Here is a 19,597-nt window from a genome sequence, read left to right as displayed (position 1 = left end):
TTCTTTCTTCAAGCTTATTTATTCTGCCCTCATTAAACACTACAGCAAGAGATGCTACTGCACAGCTTTATATAATCAGATTTTCATGAAGTAAAATAAAATCATTTTGACGATCCTTCCACAGAAGGGGAACTTCAGATTATTTCCACCCATTCACAATCAGTATTAGTGTATCTTTTCCAGCACTATGAAAGAGTCAAAACGAACTCCATGTTAGTGCCCAGCCTTTAGCTGCAGCACAGCATTTCCCTTATCAGCTATGGGGCTCAGTATTGCCCACAGATGCGGAATTGATTCTTTGTTCAAAAGCCAGTAACGTTCAGGACAATTTAGCCCACGCACCAGTTGCTACTTTTTGCCATTTTACGCCTTTTCCAAGAACTCACTTTGTTCCTTCAACCGAAACAGGAAGTAACAGTTTGAGCTCTGCTCAGCACACAAAGAAAAATAAAAATGCCACAAAAAGCTTGTGGCTCTTAAAGCCATGGAGCAACCTCACAGTGATGGTAACGTTAGTACAGGAACATATGCAAGAGAAAATTTAAAAGTGAGAAGTTGTACAAGCAAAGGAAGAAGCTAAGGGATTTTTAGAAGATGAAAATGGATGTGCTGTCTTTCAGAGATGGAACCTTTACCATTACCTGCAGCTCTCCACCAGGCAGGGAGACACAACAGCAACACCCTGCTTCTGGGGCACTGCCACCTCAGCACTATCTGCAGAGTTACACCTGCTTAAGTTCTTGACAATCGCCTAGAAAAACAAAGCTTAATCTGCACATCCACACGTATTCTTTCCGTATCTGATTGTTGGCAATTATGTCATTCAATCTGGCAAGGAGACAGAGCAAGATTAACACCAACTTCCTAAAACAAATTAAATTCATGTTCCAAATGCTCTGATCACGTTGGTAGTACCTTTCAAACTTCAAATTCCCCAAAATCAAATAGCAGCAGCTGGAAAAGCATGCACTACCATAGCAGCTTAATGCTTCCACAAACATGAAAATAAATACAGCCAACTTACACCACATGATGAAGGAAAACTTCCAACAAATTTTACTCAGAATACACTGATAAGAAACTCGTTTTAATACTATTGATGAAGAAATGCCTCAATTTCACAAGGCTTTCAGCCAGGCTTACAGACACCAGCTAATACACAAAATGATGCACTCAAGTGCTTTTTGAAAAATAAGAATGCTTTTTAAAACTAAGAATGGCAACTGAAACGAAAGTAAATGTTTGATAACTCCTGTGAATTTTTCTTCTATTTTCAAGCACGAGTTTACATAGCATTGTCTTCAACAGAAGAAGAACAATCCCACTAATGATTAAGATATTTAGTAAACGTGCAGTCCTCATTTGGTTTTCCACTCCTTTCTATGATTAGTAACAGTCTGCACTTCCACAAAACTCAACCAGCCAACTTCTTCCTCCAGTATTCAAGCAAAAACCATAACTGCAAAATATCAGCAACGTGGATTTTAAATGAATGACTTCCATCAATTCGCTTCCTATTATCTGTATGGATGTTTTTGATACTCATTCAAAATCACTTACATGTCAAAGACACTGCATGAAATTGAAACCTTAACTAATGCCAAGGTTTGACCCAGGATCCAAAATAAATCTGCATGTACAGACCCTTGTACCTACACAAAGCACCAATTACTTCAAATAAGGTTTTGTCTGTGTACTGGAGTCCACCCATGTGGAGCCAATTACTATAGCGGGGCCATTATATGGTTCATTTCCCCATACCAGCTTGGCAAGAGGTGTACATGGGTGTAGGAAGTGCGAAAGAGCCTTCGCTAATAAGGCGCCTCAAACACACATACACACACTGCAGTATCTGATGTTACAGCACACACTTCTTCACTGCGACTGCACCGTGCATGCAGGAAATACTGCAGGGCAGTTTGTAATTTGAACACTATTTTTTGCGTTTCACTTTCTGGCCCAACAGTAAAATAGATAAACAATCAAACTAACCTTACAAAAAAAAAAAAAAAAACCAAACGTCTTGAATAATTACTCCAATACTTAATGTGCAGAGCATATTTCTACCAATACCCAAATATTCCAAAGAATGTGGAGAGACAGCAGGATTTGAAGAGTGAGAGAAATATCAGAATTTCATGCTCTTCCAGAAGGACAGTATGTTTATAATAACAGAAGCACTGATATTACTTATCGATCATGTCTGGTATCATTCCATTCCTAAAGGGGAAAGTTGCTGTTTGAAATAATTATTATAAATAGGAGCAAATCTCAAGTATAAAAATCTCTTCCCCACTGGAAGAACTGAAGCTCCATCTAGAGGCATTTCTTCCTCTACTGTCATTTGTGGTATATGCAATATCACCTAGAAATGTGAACAATATTAAATGTCAGAGGCTTCCTTTGTACCTCCTCTTTTGTTATTCATATTGGGTCTTGCCCTGAACCTTTGCCTGGCAACACTAGCTCCTTCACTGCCATCAAGTGGTAAGAAGCCAAAACTGAGCTTAAACATGTAAAATCTCAATAATCAGATTACACGATCACTACAGCACAGAGACAACCGTAAATACAGAGTACTGAAAAGCTTTATGGTGTGCATCACTGAAGTTCTGGTACCTCTGCTCTACAGCATACAGAAGCCTCACACAGCAATTTCAGTATTATTTCCAAATATCTTCTGTGGATTCCATTTTTGTCTTGATTTGCACATAATAAAGATCTATGTCCATGTTCCTCATCATTATATTTAGAACAGGAAGGTCTCACTGTAAAAAGAAATTTTAAGCAATAACATATGTCATACTTTACATTGGAAAAATACCAAATCTGGCTACGAGAAGGAAGACCACAAGATAGTTAGAGGGAATAGCACAACCATCTTCCCAGCCTCAGCACTGTCTACTGGCAGCATCTCAAAAGAAAGGGCAAAACGGCAGCAGCACACCGCTCCAGCAGTGTCTCCTGCAGCAAGTATGCAGCTATGGAGCCTCTTTGTGCTCCACAGCTGACATCAACTGCTGACAGTCGCTGCGTTGGAAGTCTTAGTGCTCCACAATCAACAGCGTCCTGCAGGGAAACGGACACGGACTGCACCAGAAAACTGGGAGGGTTTGTCCAAATGAAATAAATAAGAAACAGAGCTAATAAAGCAACAGCAGAATGTAGCCATACTTTAAGAGCTTGATAACTTCCATATCAGCCTGTGGGTGACTTAGGGCATGGCTACTCCCACGGTCACCCATCACTGTTTGAAATTACAGCAGTCCCACAAGGACTTCTCACCACTAGAAATATCTCTGAAAAAAACTTCCTAGCCTACAGGCTCTCCTTCTCCTAAAGGAGAGCCTCCTTTCGTTGCCTCTCCCTATCTGCTGTCCCACACACTGCCTTATTTCACTGGACTTTCCCTCCAGCAGTTAGCCAACTGGCTATGCTGTACATGACAAAAGCTGACAGACAAAGACTGCTTCGGGTTGTCCTATTAGAGAGGACTGTGGCTGGCATACACAACAGAGCTTAACAATGCAATCTCTGCTACAGAAATGTAAAAATGGATAAAGCAATATTTACTTGACTAAAATATACTGAAAAAAAATATATTCTCTATACTGGAGGTATTTTATCCTTACCTGTACTTCCTTAGGGCAGAGAGAACTACTGACACACTCCCCTCAGACAGTGTGCCTTGCAGGGCTCAGACAAACCCTTGCTGTGCAAGAATCAGGCCAGCTCTACCAAGGGCCACTCGCACAGAGCAGTCTGCCACAGCTATGCCATGGGGAAAGCAGCCCCCAAGGACCCCATTATCCATGTGGGAAAGGGTGAGCTAAATATGTGGCCTGCATGCTGGCTTGGCCCAGGAGCCCAGCTGCACAGTGATGCTGCTGACATTACTGCAATCCTCAGTCCCAGCTATGAAAAATTCTCTTTCCAAATAACCTTTGGTACAACACCTATATATCAAAGCTGGGACCACATCAAATATTTGTTCAAGAATGACTGTGGAAAGCCACAAAAAATAAAAAGCATACATTACAAAACCTGGGGTAATTATTTCATCTGCAATGATGAGAAGGAAGGATAGGACGGTCACTGACATGGAGGAGAGAAAAAAGGATCTTCAATAAATAACACAAATTAAGACCAAAAAAAATGAAAAATATATGAGAGTTAAAAAAAAAAAAAAACAGTATAAAAATGGGAACATAGAGGAGAAAGGTTGTTGCATGCAGCCTAAAGCCACAGGCAGCATGAAGCTTGAGGCAACACAAACCACCTGCTGCTTGGCAATTCGGTCTCAAGGCCTCAACTGAAAAGCCAACACCAATTTCAGACAGAAACTTTAGTTACAGAAAGTACAAAGATTAGACAAAGGGTCTGTGTGAAGTAATTAAAATGTAAGTCAACCAGGGGGCATACAACCACTTCAGCTCCTGAGCTGGAAGAAAGGACTGAATTTATGATGGGCAGTGAAAGCCACAGTAAAACATGACGGCTGCAGGAATACATTTAAAAACCAACAAACCAACCACACAGTCAAGAGGAAAGATGACCTCCAAGATCAAGAGTGACAAACAGAAGGCACTGGAGACTTAAAAAATACCAATGAAAATAAAAATCCTTAAATTTTTCTTCCTGAATGACACAGTGCTTACGCTAATTGCAGCTCTCTCAAAAGGATGTACGCACTGAATACGACGATAGGAAAAAGTACCCAGAGACGGCATGCTCTACCAGTTACGGTATCTCTGATTGACAGCTATAGTTCTCAATGATGGAATGGGAGAAAAAAAATAGGAATGAGAAGACAAAGCACAGTATATATGCAAGCAGGACTGAGTACTATCAGACTGTTCACTGTTTCTACCTCTGAAAAACACAATAGAAGGAAAAAGAAAAATCTAGCGCAAAAGCCACGGAACTTGTCTTCAAAGATGAGAAGCTCCAGGGGGTTGCATGGACAGCCACCATGAAATGCAACGCAGGAGGCTCCTGAGGTATTTACAAAGCCTTGACAACACAGTATCAGCCGGTTAGGCAGTGCTCAGCTCTGGCCATCAGGACCACATCCACTGTACACACTGAAAACCAGCACCCGCAGCCCCAGCAACAGTCTGTCTTGGTGGACAGTAAAGGTTAGGCACAGCAAAAGAGAAAACATCTAGATAACTGTCTCATTTTCTATCACTATTCTGGGATTGAGAATTTGAAGTGAGGAATTTAATTTGGAGGATGAGAAGGAAAAAAAATTGAAATTCTGTGACATCCAGTGAAGACTAAAGCTTTTTGGCTGGATCACTCTAGAAAGTGCAGGCGTGGTGGGCAGGTCTAAGCTGATCTGCTAAGAAGCCTAGAGAGGAAGGAAGGAACTGTGCTTTCTGGCCATGGCATCAATCTGTTGAGGTGCAGCCAACTGGCACGTAGGGCCCTCATCCATCGCTCCTGACAGCAGACAGGATAACCAGCACCTGGTAACAATGGGATACCATAAATTCACTGAAACTTCAGAAGCTATGCGAACACATATGGCATAATTCAGAAGTGAAGAAACTCAAATTTTGCAGCCTTCTGTTTTCTTTAGGACAGAATGTGAGACAATATCATACTCCCAACTAAATATCACATTTTCTTTTTTGAAAAGTACTTTATTTCTTTTCGTTGTTAAAGAGTTGATCTTTAAGGATAGCAAACACGAAGAAGATGAATGAAATTCTGTCTTAGAAAGAAAACAAGGCATCTGTATTCAAAGTTAAGCAATGTTTATATTCACAAATGAGAAGCTGACAAACTGCAGTGCAAAATGGCGATCAGTGAGAGAGCACTTTAAAACAAAAAGCTGCCCAACTGATGTTCTATTGCTTATTTCCATTCTATTTCTTATTTTCAGGAACAAATTAAAACAAATACGAAGAAATATTTCGCCCTGCAATCTTTAAAACATCATGGTTCAGGATCAAAGCCTCCTTATTATTAAGGCAGGATTTTTACTTCGAGTGTATTTCTCTCTAAATCTATCCCTTTTATAGGGAGAATGCAGCACTACTCAAACTTTTTGTATTTAAATACACTCGACTCCAGCTTACAATTTCAAAACCTGATGGAATTCAACATTGTAGTCTTACCACAAAATTGAGATAAAGCTAATGCATGTGTGATAAAGATCAGCTGCAATACTAAATAATGTTAAATTGCACTTACATATTTCAATTTGCTGTCACACTGTGACAAATTGGAGCCTGCTAAGGACAATCCTAGGTCTAACTATTATCATAGCTCAAACTAGAGAACATTCACCATCAACCCCTCTCCTCTGAATGTGTCTGACCTTAAGGTCATTTGAACTCTGCACCGAATACGTAGCACCTACAAAACTGGACTTCCCACAAAATGTGGCCCAATTTAGTCTTTCATTACCCAATACTAATTATTGTTCTTTAGGGTTCTCAAACAATCTCTCAGTGCACCAAAGCAGATGATAACAAAGAGCCAAGTCTCCCCCAGATTTGCATCTCTTGATATTAGTCAAGGTAAACTAACATAAACAGAATGGAAGCAAAGGGCAGGACTACATCCAGGGTGTAATTATTTTAGGTAATACCAGCAAGATGAGTTTATCCTACATTATAATCAACTCCCTGAACAATACACTGTTTAACCCTTTTTGGCAGAAAGAGAAAACTGACTGTTTACTGCAGAACTGTCCCAAACCCCTGAAATACTTTACCCAGTACATCTGTTAGCTTCAATACGCTAACTTAAAGTTCATGCACTTCAACCAACTGCCTGGAGCAAGGCTTATCTTGGTAAGTATTAAAAACTTGCAGAAATGATAGTACACCATAAAATTGTCTTGTGCCTTTTTCTTAAACAGTTCAGTGGTCGCATTTGATAAAAAACACAAAAATTGATGCTTTCACAGTGATTTGTAACATCAAAAAATAAAAGTAAAATCAGGTTCTTACTTAAGCCAGCAACAACAAGCAACAACACTGCTAATAAGTGTCAGTATCACAGTTAGTAGAAACTGAGTAAAGTAAGTAATCTCATTGCATCCAAACAGATAAAGTTCAGCATACCACAATAAGGAGCTTGCTGAGGACTAAGTTGATAAAACCACAGAATTAGCCAAGTATAAAGGTACCATCACTGAAAAGGGAGTGGGGAGGAGAACAACTCTACGCAATCCTGAAACTAAACATTACAAAGCCAAGGCCTCCTTTTACCTTCTAAAAAGAGGGCTACTGTGCAAGACTGATGTTAGAGAGGCAGTGCTAGTTACTGAAGCTAAGAAAATTAACAGAAACAGATTATATCTTTCGGGAGTCCTTCAGAATACCTTAGTTAAAGGCCTGTGTCTCTGAGAGAAAACGCTTAATCACAAATGAGTATCAGCAGAACAGGAAAACCACACATTCTTCAAGTGAACAATGACTGAACCAGCACTTTGGTGGCTTACATGCCAGTTCCCATAGAATCAGTTGAATACACAGCCAAAAAAACTGTAGAGCCCTACAGAACCTTGCGCATACAACAGTGAAAGGATGGGGAGAAGGTCCAGCGGGCATGGGATGGACCAATTTTGAGAATGGTTCTGACAGTGTTGCACACTACAGATCATCCAAGAAACTTACTTGCTTCAGGATGGGAGGAATTCATCTTAGAAATAGAAGATTAATGAACAGAATAGAAAAAACAAGGCTCAATGGCCTTCAGGGTAGATATAAAGACAGCTGAAAGGTGTTCTGTTGGGGATGGGTGCTGGGATGGGCTGTACTCAATACGTTAAGTGATGACATGAAGAGGGGAGCACACAGTTAAATCTCAGAGTCCATAGGTGACATATGCATTTTGGGTGGGCGCTAGTGAGGGAATGCCAGACTGAGTGTGCTGGTTCCACTGGAAGTACAACTAAGCCATGCTTACAGAGCAGAACTTGGAGCTGGCAGCTCTACCTGTCTAGAAGGAAAGCGGGTTTTGTGTGCAGAATTAACACAGCTTTCTGGTTAAGCACCGAGTATTAACACAGCAGCCAGTAAGATTTACTAAACGGATTACAGCATGGAACTCTGTTCTGTGTATCTGAACCTGAACACAAGCCAGTTATATCCTGTACTTAAAAGTGAAGTATAGCTTACGTATGGAAGAGGTTTGTTCTCTCCTCACCGCTGTAAACAGCAGAACACAACTGACTGACACCTTCCAGCTGCATTTCAACTGATACAGTCCAGCATTTGAGTTTTTTTGTTTTGAATGTTGCTCTGTTTGTTCGTAGTGTTGAAAAAGTACTGTGGTACAAAAAAAGAACAAAAGGAACAAACAACAAACAACACACATTACAAACTCACAAATATTTTGTTCTCAAACAGACAGGTTTGTATTGGTAAGCTATTTTATTCAGAATTTTTAAACAACTTACAGAAGAGCTTGAGATTTTCTATTCCCACTGAAGAAAATTTTGAATAATTCGTAGAAATGAGAAGAAGCTCCTACACAGACTGATTTTTCTTTTCTTTTTGCTGCAACATTACAATTAGACACAAGGCACAATAAAACAATTACTAATAAACTGTCACAAAGCTTTAAATGGCATACAGCTCTTTGCTCTGCTGTTGGAGCATATATGTTCCATATGATAACGCTATATGAATTAATCACTGACTATGAAGTGGTGATTATTAGTCTATATCAGTTTGAAACACACTAAAACACTGATTAGGCTGCAAACTCATTCATAAAATGTGCCAGGGCTAAGTGAGACATGGATGTGCACTAAGGGACACGCTTTTGTGGTGGACAGGTAGTGTTAAATGACAGCTGGACTTGACCTTAGGAGTCCCTTTCAATTTAATGTTTCTACAATAACAATTACTGCCCCTTAAAGAAGGACTACTCATCTCAGTGCAGTAAGGCTACTCCACAGCTTTCTCATCTGCTTACCAGCACTGAATGCTTCTTCAACAAGCAAAAGCACTTCATGTTGAGACAGCAGCATTCCAGAATTATAGCCCATAGATAAAGCCAGACTCCATTAGTTCTTCCTTCACTCTTTAGTCAGAGAAAGACTGAAGAGTGACATTATTTCAGCAGCTTCTATGTGTCTTCTGATTTTTTTCCAGCACCAGATTAACACTGAGAAGAAAGAACTTCAGATTTAACAGAGATGAGAGACTACATTAATTCTCTTCTACTCTCATTCCACCACTCATCTGCTTGACACTAAGACAAGACGCTTCTAAGGCCTGGGAGCCAAGTCATTCAAGAAATTTACACCTAAGCAATCTGTTGGATGAGAGCCCAGTAACTTCCAACATCCTGCTACAAATCCTACTGTAAAGTGCTACGTTCAGACCACTGATTGCAGAACTGTATTGCTACATGCATTAGGATTGTTTACTAGTCGCTTTTATACAGAGCTGTAACATCCAAACAGGGCTGACAGTCAAGCAAACAGAACTGAGGGGAGAAAAAAAAAAAAAACACAAAAAAGCAATCTCCTTGTAATTTATGAAAAAAATTTCAAGCTTCAGAGAATACACATATATACATACACACATACACACACATAACTGTTCAGGGATCCAACGCTGAAAGAACAAAAAAACCAAGCTTTTAACCAGCACAGCATATTGCTACGTAAAAGCAAGAACACTCACAAATAAATCAAAAGCAAAACTGAAGGCTTTCAAATGCTGCATGAATTTCACAGTCCACTGCAGGACCATGGAAAACAAGCAACATTTCAGGTATACGCTAATTTCAGGTATACACTAATTTCCTCCGTTTGTTTCTTTTCACATCAGACCTGTTCTCACAGAAGAAAACCCCTTTGTCATTGCTCACGCTCCCATTCCCTCTGCTCAGCTGCGCGGCAGCATTGGTGCTCTTTGTTAGCAGCTCTGCTGACAGTGTTAGGAGCATGGATTCATTCAAAGGACATTTTTAAATGCTGAATGATCGTTTAAAATTTGGCCAGGTACTGCAGTTGAAGTGGAATCACATATACCTCTAACCACCCCCCTTAAAAACTGTACTTTTCTCTAGAGTCAATCAGAAAAACATGTTCGCTGTTTTCACTGCAAAATGGCTCTGGTTTAGATGCCAACATAGGCACATACAGGAGAACTCCAGCAAAGGAGCAGAATTCAGAACAAGCATAAAACATTCTACAAGCAGCAGAGGCCTCCACAGGTTACCCTCAACAAGAAATAGGTTGTTCCCTTCAATGAATTGCTAATAAAATGCAGAACTTTGAGGAGCTAAACTAGCCTGTTTTTTATTCCTGCAATTTGAAAACCAAGTTATTATGGCTACACGCTAAAGGACAAGAAAAGCAGAAAGTACAGAGAGTTAGAGAAGCAGCTCCAACATTACTGCTATTGCAGACAAAATTAATAAGCAAATAAGCTCTCCTTATTTCACCCCCCTCACAGCACCCTGCATACTGTTAGCTCCCTTGGTTCCCAAGCACAGCGGTTTGCTGCTGTAATGCATCCGTTTCTCTACAGAGCCAAAAAGAAAATGAGTTGCCAGGGAAAGGCAAGAGTAAATGTTTAAAACTACCTCCAATGGTAAATTCTGAAACACTTTGGTGTCTTTAAGAAAGCAGCCAACAAGCAGCAATCAAAGCCAAAATAATAATAATAATACAACAGAACAGATTTCCTTCAGCAACACTCAAGCAGAAAGTTAGAAAACAATACAGCAAGTGCATTTACTGGAAACAACAAGTTCCATAAGTGTAGATGTCTGAATCATTTTTATGTATTTCGATTGTGAACAACAAACATCAGTGAATGTTACTCACAAAACCGTGTGAATGCACTCACAGAATGCATGGCATCAAGCAGCAGCAGCTTACCTGGGAGTTTAGTGCTGTTTAAACATTAATAAATACAAAACCCCATATCCTACATCATCCTCAATTACAAGTCTTAGCACAGTTGTCACAACTGGTTCTCTAGGGCAGTTCTTCCAAGTAGAAGTTATTTCTGACAGTTCAGAGCAATAGGGATGACGAAATATATCTTTCTTTTCTTCTTTTGGACACAGAATTCCAATTCCATGATGAAAAGTGCATTAAAGTCTAAGCCTTCCAAAGTCATTAGGCCTCCCTAATATAAATTTTGAACACAGAATAGAAAATAAGATAATCTTAACAGGTTTCTGAATGAAGAATCTGGCCCATTAGACATGTTTCATCTGCCCAACAATTTTCATTCCTCAAGTACAGTAGTGAAACATCAAGCTGCCCCATGGCACATTGTGGCACAAGACTTGCAGAAGTCACAGTGCTGTCGTGCAAAGACAAATTAGTCTTACAAAACAAAGTAAGAAAACCCTAAAGCTCATAGTTTTGACGTAATTATCACAAAAATTCACACCATAACTGTAGGAGTGTAAAGGTCTATCTTACTAGATCAAATACTTCCACTACTTGGAAGACTGAATCAATACTGCAAATTTAGGTTTGCTCTAAAACATGACTTTATTAATAGATGACTTTATTAACACCACAACCACACTTGTTATTCTTAAAAAGCATCAGGGAAGGGAACAGCCTTGAGTGATAGGAAAGAAGCCAAAATAAATCTCTGGAGTGTGGTGCATCTTCTCACTAGAAAGAAGAAGCACACTGCTCAGTTTCTGGGCTGCCCCTCCTCATTCCCCTCCCCTATCCTGCTGGTGTGCACCTTACAAGCATGAGGAGACAGAAGGCTGTGCAGATAGGCTGGTTTTGCTGAGGGATTGAGAGCATTCCTTGAATAGATACAACACTCTATCATGTGCCTGGTAATATGATAAAAGCCATGTAATTTGTCATGGGGCCCATTTCTGGTAAGGTTCTTAGAAACCAGTGCCAAGAGTGAAACACAAGCCATAGATGATAGTCTAAAAGTTGCATCTACCTCAATTTCTTAGCACATAAAGCTAACTTTTTTTATTGTTCCCACTGACTGCATCAGGAAGCAGTCCTGGAGCAGATGACATGATTTCCTTTCAGCTAGAACTGAACTGTGAGATTCATACTAGGAGCACAACCAGCACATTTCAATACAAACAGGCACCAAGTCCACACAGCCAGTCTGGAATGAGCTCAACAACAGAACTCCCTGCAATGCAAACAGTATGGGCATCAGCTCCTTGGCAGCAGGCGGGCATTCTGCAGACACAGCTCTGCCAGACTGCACTGCTTGCTGAGGTAACACAGCTCCTCTGTTCCAGGTCTTTGCAGGGCCTACAAGCCCAGAGCCACCAGCTCGTCTGGAGACACTGTGGCTTCCCACAGCCAAAGACACCCGAGGCCTCACTCCCCACATCTAGCACTTTCTGGAGCCAGTTGCATACTTGCGGCTCACAGACGAGAGGACCACAGTTGGGTTCTATACTGTGCCTGTGCCACGCTGTCATTTAGCAGATCCACAGTCTGGGCAGTGACGTGGATACAACGCTTTCAGCTTTTCCAGTAAAGCCACAAGAATAGTTTAGATTTGTCAAAATAAATTCAAAACAAATCTCACGAGAAAGATAAGAACATTAAAGAAAAGGCCTCTCAACATTTTAAGGGGTTATGCATTTATCTGTTGGCTGGCAAGTCACATGTTAGCTCTTCCTCAGGAATCTGAGGTGCCAGGGCCTTCCCTTCTGCATCAAAGGACGCCTGGAGGAGCACTGTGTTTGCTTTCACACTGGCCCTGCACACTTCCAATACAAATCTGCTCCCTTACCTGATTCCCAGCAGCCGCCATAGCCTTATTCAGAAATTCCTTGGTCCTAGCTAAGACAGAACACACTGCTCTGCACTGGCCAATCCTAGCAACACAGCTCATGTATTTTTTACACATCTTCATTGAATCAGCATGCTGCAGTATTGTTAACACAAACAAGCAACATTTCCCAAAAACTTTTTGATCAGAACTCTTGTACTGCAGAACTGTACCACAAACTTTCACAAGGTTTCAGAGGCCTGTAGTGCCTTCCTTACTGCAAGCCAAAACCAGTAAAGGAGAAGATAATTCCCTTGAAGCCATATAAACAGTTCTAATTAACAGCACACTTCAGCACGAAGTTGAGAGGCTCAGCTGACACCAAACTGATTCACCACGAGCATACCATATTTATGCAAGCACCGGCCAGCAAAAGCTGCAAGAGATGACAGAATTAACTTGATCTGTGCTTATAGCTCCATACAAGTTCATAGTTCCTCAGATTTCCTGGAATTCCTTCCAAAAAGTTGACATCATCTTTGTATGTTCTCATTCTCAGGTAACAAGGTGATTTTGTTACCAAGTCTGCACAGCCTCTGGTTAATTCAGCAACTTCCTCTGAGTTTTAGTATGAATACTTCTCTGGTCCTCATCCTTTTGTCAGTGTGAAACTGGCCATGCTGAAGTGATTACTGAAGTGTTTATTATATCTGATCTGTCAAAGTTTGATTCTCTTTTCCCCATTTGGACACAAATTCAGTAACCAAGTGGGAGACATGGAAATGTAAGCTTCTCTCTAAGTCAAAGGTTAACTTGATCTCCACATTTTACTAGGTCAAATTTCTTTACAAGGGTAACATTTTAAATGTGCCACTCAAGTAAATCACATCATGGATTTTAGAACAACTGAAGAAATACGAAGGTGAAACAACTCAAGAATTGTTCAAAACAGAGGTAATAAAAGTGTAACAATTTAACTCTTTGCTATATATTATGTTATTATTAGATACAGTGGCTTAACAGATAGACTGAGTCCTTGTATAATAATCAGATACTTCATAATCCAGGTACTCAGCCTGGGGCCTGGCCAGTGCCTTCTCCAGATGTTCCTTCCAATTTCACCATCCTTTGAGGACCTGTACATTTCTCAGCCAAACTCAGCTTGAGGTCAAGCACTAACAGAAGTTATTGGAATAACTGAGACAGTTAAAGCCTTACTCTTCCTCTGTCACTCCACTTTCAGAATAAATATTATTTTCATCAGGTGATCTTCCATCTCAGCCACTGATGTTGGAAAACACACCAGCAGCATTTGGACCTAACACTGTCAATGCTGGATAGTGGTTACCCATCAATGCCGTGAGGCTTCCACATAATTTGTCAACATGCAGAACTCTGAGTTCAGTGAGCAGAGACTTGCAACAGAAGTCATTACTTCTCTTCAATTCCAGAGGAAAATCCAGCAGCCAGAGGCAAGAGAGCTGCAGTGCTTTCCTTACCTTGTCAGATGAGGTCAACATCAGCTTCAGACACAGCATGGGATGTATAAGACATGAAGTACAAGAAATGCCAGCACCACAATTCCCCTATCAAGAGCTAAACTGCTTTAATGCCTTACAGATGTATTAGGGTCATTCCTTAAATTTTCTTCCGAGCCAGAAGGTGACACAACTAGAGAAATGCAGCACCCTGATACACTGCTATTAGTAAGCATGGTCCAATATCTGCAACTTAGACACAGAGTTTATACGCTGCTTAGAGCCTCCCTCTCCCATGAATACATGAAGGTAGAAAGGATTACCAAGACAGTACAAGGCAAAGAACACAAGGAGGAGGAAATAATAATAAAATAATTGATGAATGAGAGATTATGAAACAATCCAAAGACCCAGTCACAAAGGCTATATTCACAGTCTCTGTCCTCCCTGTGCTGAGTCCCAAGATGAACACCTGAGCGTATGGGAACACAGCCACCAACACCAGAACTACAAAATATTCAGGGTACCGTACCCAGTGGCATACCAACTCCTAACAGAGACACATAAAATAACCAGTAAGGTCCACCAAATCAGATTTAAAAAACAGCAGAGAACCTCAAGGAACATGCAGACAGCACACAGAGACATTATGGTAAAGGATGCTCTGTTTTAAGGCATCCAAGGCAGGATACCTAAGATTTGTGCGCTCCCGGACCCCACTACAGGACCAGCCACCTTCCCCATACCACAACTCCATCCACTGCAGTGTTCCAACACGTCAATGCAAAACAGAGCAGACAGCCTGGCTTCAAGTCCTTGTCTGAAGCACTGGGACCCAGCAGCACTGGAGAAGCAAGCAACAGGAGAAGAAGATAAAACTTGCAAGGACCTGTAAACCTATCCAGCTCCTTTCAGCACTCACCAATTTCTATCAAAGCTCAGCTTTGACAGGGCACACTCTATTACAGTAACCACAGGGGTATTCAACAACACCCACAAAACATAGTGTGTCATGAGCTCAGGATGCGATGACACACGGCCAAACAGCCCATTCTTGTGACTAACAAAACCACCCTTCAGTTCAGCTTGCACATTCACAACTTTTTTCCTGCTTACACACGGCAGGAGATTCAAATTCTTCATTAAGATCTTCTACCATCCTATAAAGCCTGAGAAAAAGTGCAAAGTAGCACAGAATCCTCTTACTAAAAGTAACGTTATATTTTGTCAATCTTACTGTGCCCGGTACCTTTTCAGCCCCTGACAAAATTCTGTATACCTACATTACCTAAACACTAAAAATGCCTTTCATAGAATCACAGAATCACTCAGGTTGGAAAAGACCTTAAAGATCGAGTCCAACCACGACCTAACCATACTACACTAACAACCCTCCACTAAATCATGTCCCTGAGCACCACATCCAAATGGTTTTTAAACACATCCAGGCTCCTCGGGGAGCCTATTCCAGTGCTTCACAACCCTTTCTGTAAAGGAGTTTTTCCTGATATCCAACCTAAACTTACCCTGGCACAACTTAAGCCCATTTCCCCTCATCCTGTCACCTGTCACCAGTCAGAAATTAAACCCCACATTTTTAGGCCCATGAAAGCAAGCCTTGTGCAGCAATGTTTGCTGTGCCATACAAACGATGATATTCCACAGTATTTAATGCCAGATGCTTAAGAAGAAGAGATGGAAGTGTCTCCTGACAACCACAGCTGACAGCTCCCAGAACACGACCCCTACATGATGCAAACCCCACCCTCTCCTTGCAGGCACAGCCCTGAAGAAACACACCTAAAGACACCGTTATTTTCCTCAATAACTACAAGGACTGCATCAGACCGGGCCGTAAGCTGCCAAGGAAGCTATTTGACCAGCAGCGTCACTCACAAGATACAGAGATATAGGTGAGATACCAGGCACGAAATGCCTCTTGGGGACCGGTGAAGTAACGTTCTAAAGAATCCATATTTAACTCTTGAGGAGATACATGCTGACTGGAGGACAGGTCACTGCGGTGAGATCCAGTGAGATGCACACAGAGAGGAGCGCCCAGAAGATGAGGGAGGGCATCAAGTGAGGTCCAAGACAAAGGACACGACTTGGGGATGTCAAGGGGCAGCAAAACTGGGAAACCCGGGATAGGAATGCTGGAACAGGCGTTCCTGTCGAGACCGCTTGAGCATGGAAACTAACTGGAGGAACGAGCCGCCACCAAGGGAAAGGGCCGCAGCCCTCCGCAGGGACCCGTGAAGAAAAGCGGGAGCTGCAGCCCGTGACGATGCGCAGCGTCAGAGAAGCGGCAGCCGTGCAGAGCGGCGAGAAGCGAGGAACGGCGGTGCGCAGGGTGCGCGGAGCCGGGAGTCCGAGAGCCGGCCGGCCCGCAGGCACGAGCGGCGGCGGAGCAACAGGCGGCGCGGGCACGGCTGGGGCGGCCGGAGGCGACGGGGCCGGGCAGCGGCGCGCCGTGACAGCGCCGGAGGCGGCGCGGGAGTCCGGAGCGGGCGGTGGGGGAGGGGAGCCGGCCGCGTTCGAGCCGCGCGGAGCGCCCGGGTCGCGCTCCAGGAGCGCTGCGGGCCGCGGGGCCGCGCTCACCTGCTGCACCCCCAGGAAGTCGTAGAAGTTGCGCGGCACCTCCTCCACCAGGTCGAACAGCTCCAGGTCGCCGCTGTCCCAGGCGCGGCCGCGGGGCGCCAGCAGCACCAGCAGCGCCAGCCGCAGCAGCGGGCAGCCCATGGCCCCGGCGCGGACGTGGCCGGGCGGGCGCAGCTGAGGCGGCGCGGCGCCGGCAGCCGCTGGGCGCCGAGGAAAGCGGGCGGGCTCGGCCCCGTCGGGAGCGCCTCACCCGGGCCAATCGCCGCCTCGGCTGCGCCTGACGTCGGCTGCCCCGGCAACGGCGGTGCTGGCGCAGGCCAGGCGGTGGGGGCTGGGCGTCGCGGCCCTTCCCCCTCCCCTTCCTGCCTCGGCCTCTTTCCTCGTCCTATTTCTGTTTCTCCGGCGGGCCCGCGAGAAGCAGAGAGCGCTGCCGCGGCGGGAGCCGAGAGGCGGGAGAGCGCGGTGCCGCCCCGGCCCGCCGCCCCTCGGGGCGTTGCGCTGCGCGTCCGCGGGCCGGGTCCGAGCCCTCGGTGCGTGCGTTTTCCGCGCTCCGAAATCACTGCAGTGCACGCTGCTAGCGGCCGCCCCTCCCCCCTCCGGGCTTCTCGTGCTTTCCTTGCTTAAACTGATCGTGGACGAGGGCTTCGTGGCTCCGCGATGGCCGTTGTCCGCGTTGAATGTCTTGTTCCGTTATCGCACAGACAGGCGGGCTTCTCAGGACACGCGTATTCCCCTCAGATCCAGGCCTCCTTCGTGACCAGTTGAGTAAAGGCACCAGTTTCAGTCATCCTGGAAACATCTTCGGTTTTCTGAATCACGTTCAGAAAATACTCTCCTGGTTTACAGAAACCCTAACTGCAAATCTGACCGTTGTCTAAACTCGCGCAAGAGGAGACGGGCCCCACTTAAACCTCTATATGGTGTAGCACTGCTCTGAGCGCTCTGGGAATAGTGAGGCAGCTTTAGAAATACAGCCTGCCTAACTCAGAATAAGGGCTTGAATCTGTGGAACCATAGAAAATATACATGCTCACATCCTATCGTATGTATCATAACCCTTACCATATTCTCTGACTCTCATTTTCCAACCCGTACAGTCTCAAACATTGTCTTCTATTGAAACCATTCCCCTTTGAATAAACTACTTAAATATTAATTAGATTGATATTTAAACTAGTGTTTCCATATCCCATATGCACGCCCTCTGGGCTGTTAGCATCATGATTCTGCCTGCGGCTCTGTTTTCTGAAGCGACACCTAAACCTGCTTGCCAGGAAACAATAATTTAACCAACATCCGATGGAGGCTCTTTTTTAAATTCACTCTTCTTGAAAAGGAGCACTTAACTGTTAATTCTGACCATCTTAAAAAAATGCTTCTTTCAACTAATCACAGAGCCAAAAGAAAGTCCTTTTGCAGAGAATCACGGAGTCATGAGAAAGTCATGGGCAAATTAATTTACTAGTTGTTTTGCTTTGCAGGAGTAACTGAATCTGTTGTTAATTGATTTCTTTCCTGTTAATTATTTTCTTCATCTGCTCATTTTTTGCACACCACAACATAGCTTAAATTCCCTTTGCTGCATAGTTTGCCTATGTTCTTCTTGCTTTCAAGCCTCAAGCTTTATTGCAAGAAAATACTGGCTTTTGCTTAAAAAGTTATCCTGAGGATGTAGCACAAAGCTTAAAGATGCAAAGTACCTCTGAAACCGACAAATGAAGAGCACAAAGTGGTATGTTTTTTAAATGAGGTTAAAGATATTTTTTTTAATGTGAGATGAACAATACTCTATACCCTTAGTATTTTCTTTCAAACTCTCCTTCCTTTCTGCTCCATTCTCTACCTCCATTAGCTGCATTTTGCCTGATAAGCTTCTAAGCCTCCTCAGTGAAGCGTATCTGGTACAATACTTGAAGTACCACCATACTGGTGTCAGTCTCTCCCCATTTTTCTGTTTTCTTGTTTCAGCCATAAGTGGTCAGTTTTGTCTCGATGACTCACTGGGACCTTCCCCCTTCTCCAGAACTTCAATTAATCCAAGTCACACCAAACTTCCACAACACAACATAATGTGGTTAAATTAGAAGTCAGTTCTCTCTCCTGGTTTCAAAGAGAGGCTTGAAATGCCAAGCAACATACACCAATTCAGCAATGGTTGCCTTCTCTGCAAGCCTAAAACAACGTTTGTCAGAAATTTCTTGACATGGGCCGAGACTTCCAAGTGCAATGACCAAGCTAAATCTTGGTATTGTGAACTGAGACATGTAAGCAAGAATGTAGAAAATTACATACAACTTTTTCATTGTGGTCCCAAACTATTCATGCTGGGAGGTATTATTACGTTTTTTTCCCAATACATATCTGACATTTAAATGGCTGGAGGATCAGAAGAAGGTTTGTTATTGCACACCATGTTCTGCATGCAGTCTTCCCAGCTAGGCAGCTTCTTTGTTTTAACAATGCTGGGAGCTGTGGAGGTGAGTGCAGTGTTTGTGTTCTCTGCCATGACGTTTCTCTGCCTGCACACACAAGTAGGTATCACCATATTGGCTCTCCTTTGTTTAAATAAATCTGTGTTCTGATGCTAATTGACAGCAAGACACAAGGCCTGAGGCATGAAGCAATTATGACTATTTTTAACACCACTGAAAGACCAACATACTTTAAAGCTCAGCAGGATTCACACAACCATATTCTGCATGGCCAAACAGCTGCTGTTTTGGTGTCTCCAATGAGCAGAAGACAACTCATGGAAAGAGCTTATCATCCTTTTTTTTTTTTTTCTAAAGATACACGTTATCTCCAGCAGTT

The 19,597-nt window shown here is 42.9% G+C and overlaps 1 protein-coding gene across 1 annotated transcript in view; it reads right to left on the bottom strand.

Moving 5' to 3' along the window:
* DNAJC1 (DnaJ heat shock protein family (Hsp40) member C1) overlaps positions 1–16,976 on the bottom strand; it is a 93,502-nt gene extending 76,526 nt beyond the window's left edge. Inside the window, exon 1 of the mRNA XM_048950840.1 lies at positions 16,787–16,976. Coding sequence (XP_048806797.1) covers positions 16,787–16,927 — 141 coding nt within the window. The 5' untranslated portion in view covers positions 16,928–16,976. The remainder of the gene's footprint in view (positions 1–16,786) is intronic.
* Positions 16,977–19,597: the final 2,621 nt, after the last annotated feature.

The sequence above is a fragment of the Lagopus muta genome, chromosome 7, assembly GCF_023343835.1.
Source record: "Lagopus muta isolate bLagMut1 chromosome 7, bLagMut1 primary, whole genome shotgun sequence".
NCBI classification, from domain to species: domain Eukaryota; kingdom Metazoa; phylum Chordata; class Aves; order Galliformes; family Phasianidae; genus Lagopus; species Lagopus muta.
This window is presented reverse-complemented; position numbering and strand designations above follow the sequence as displayed.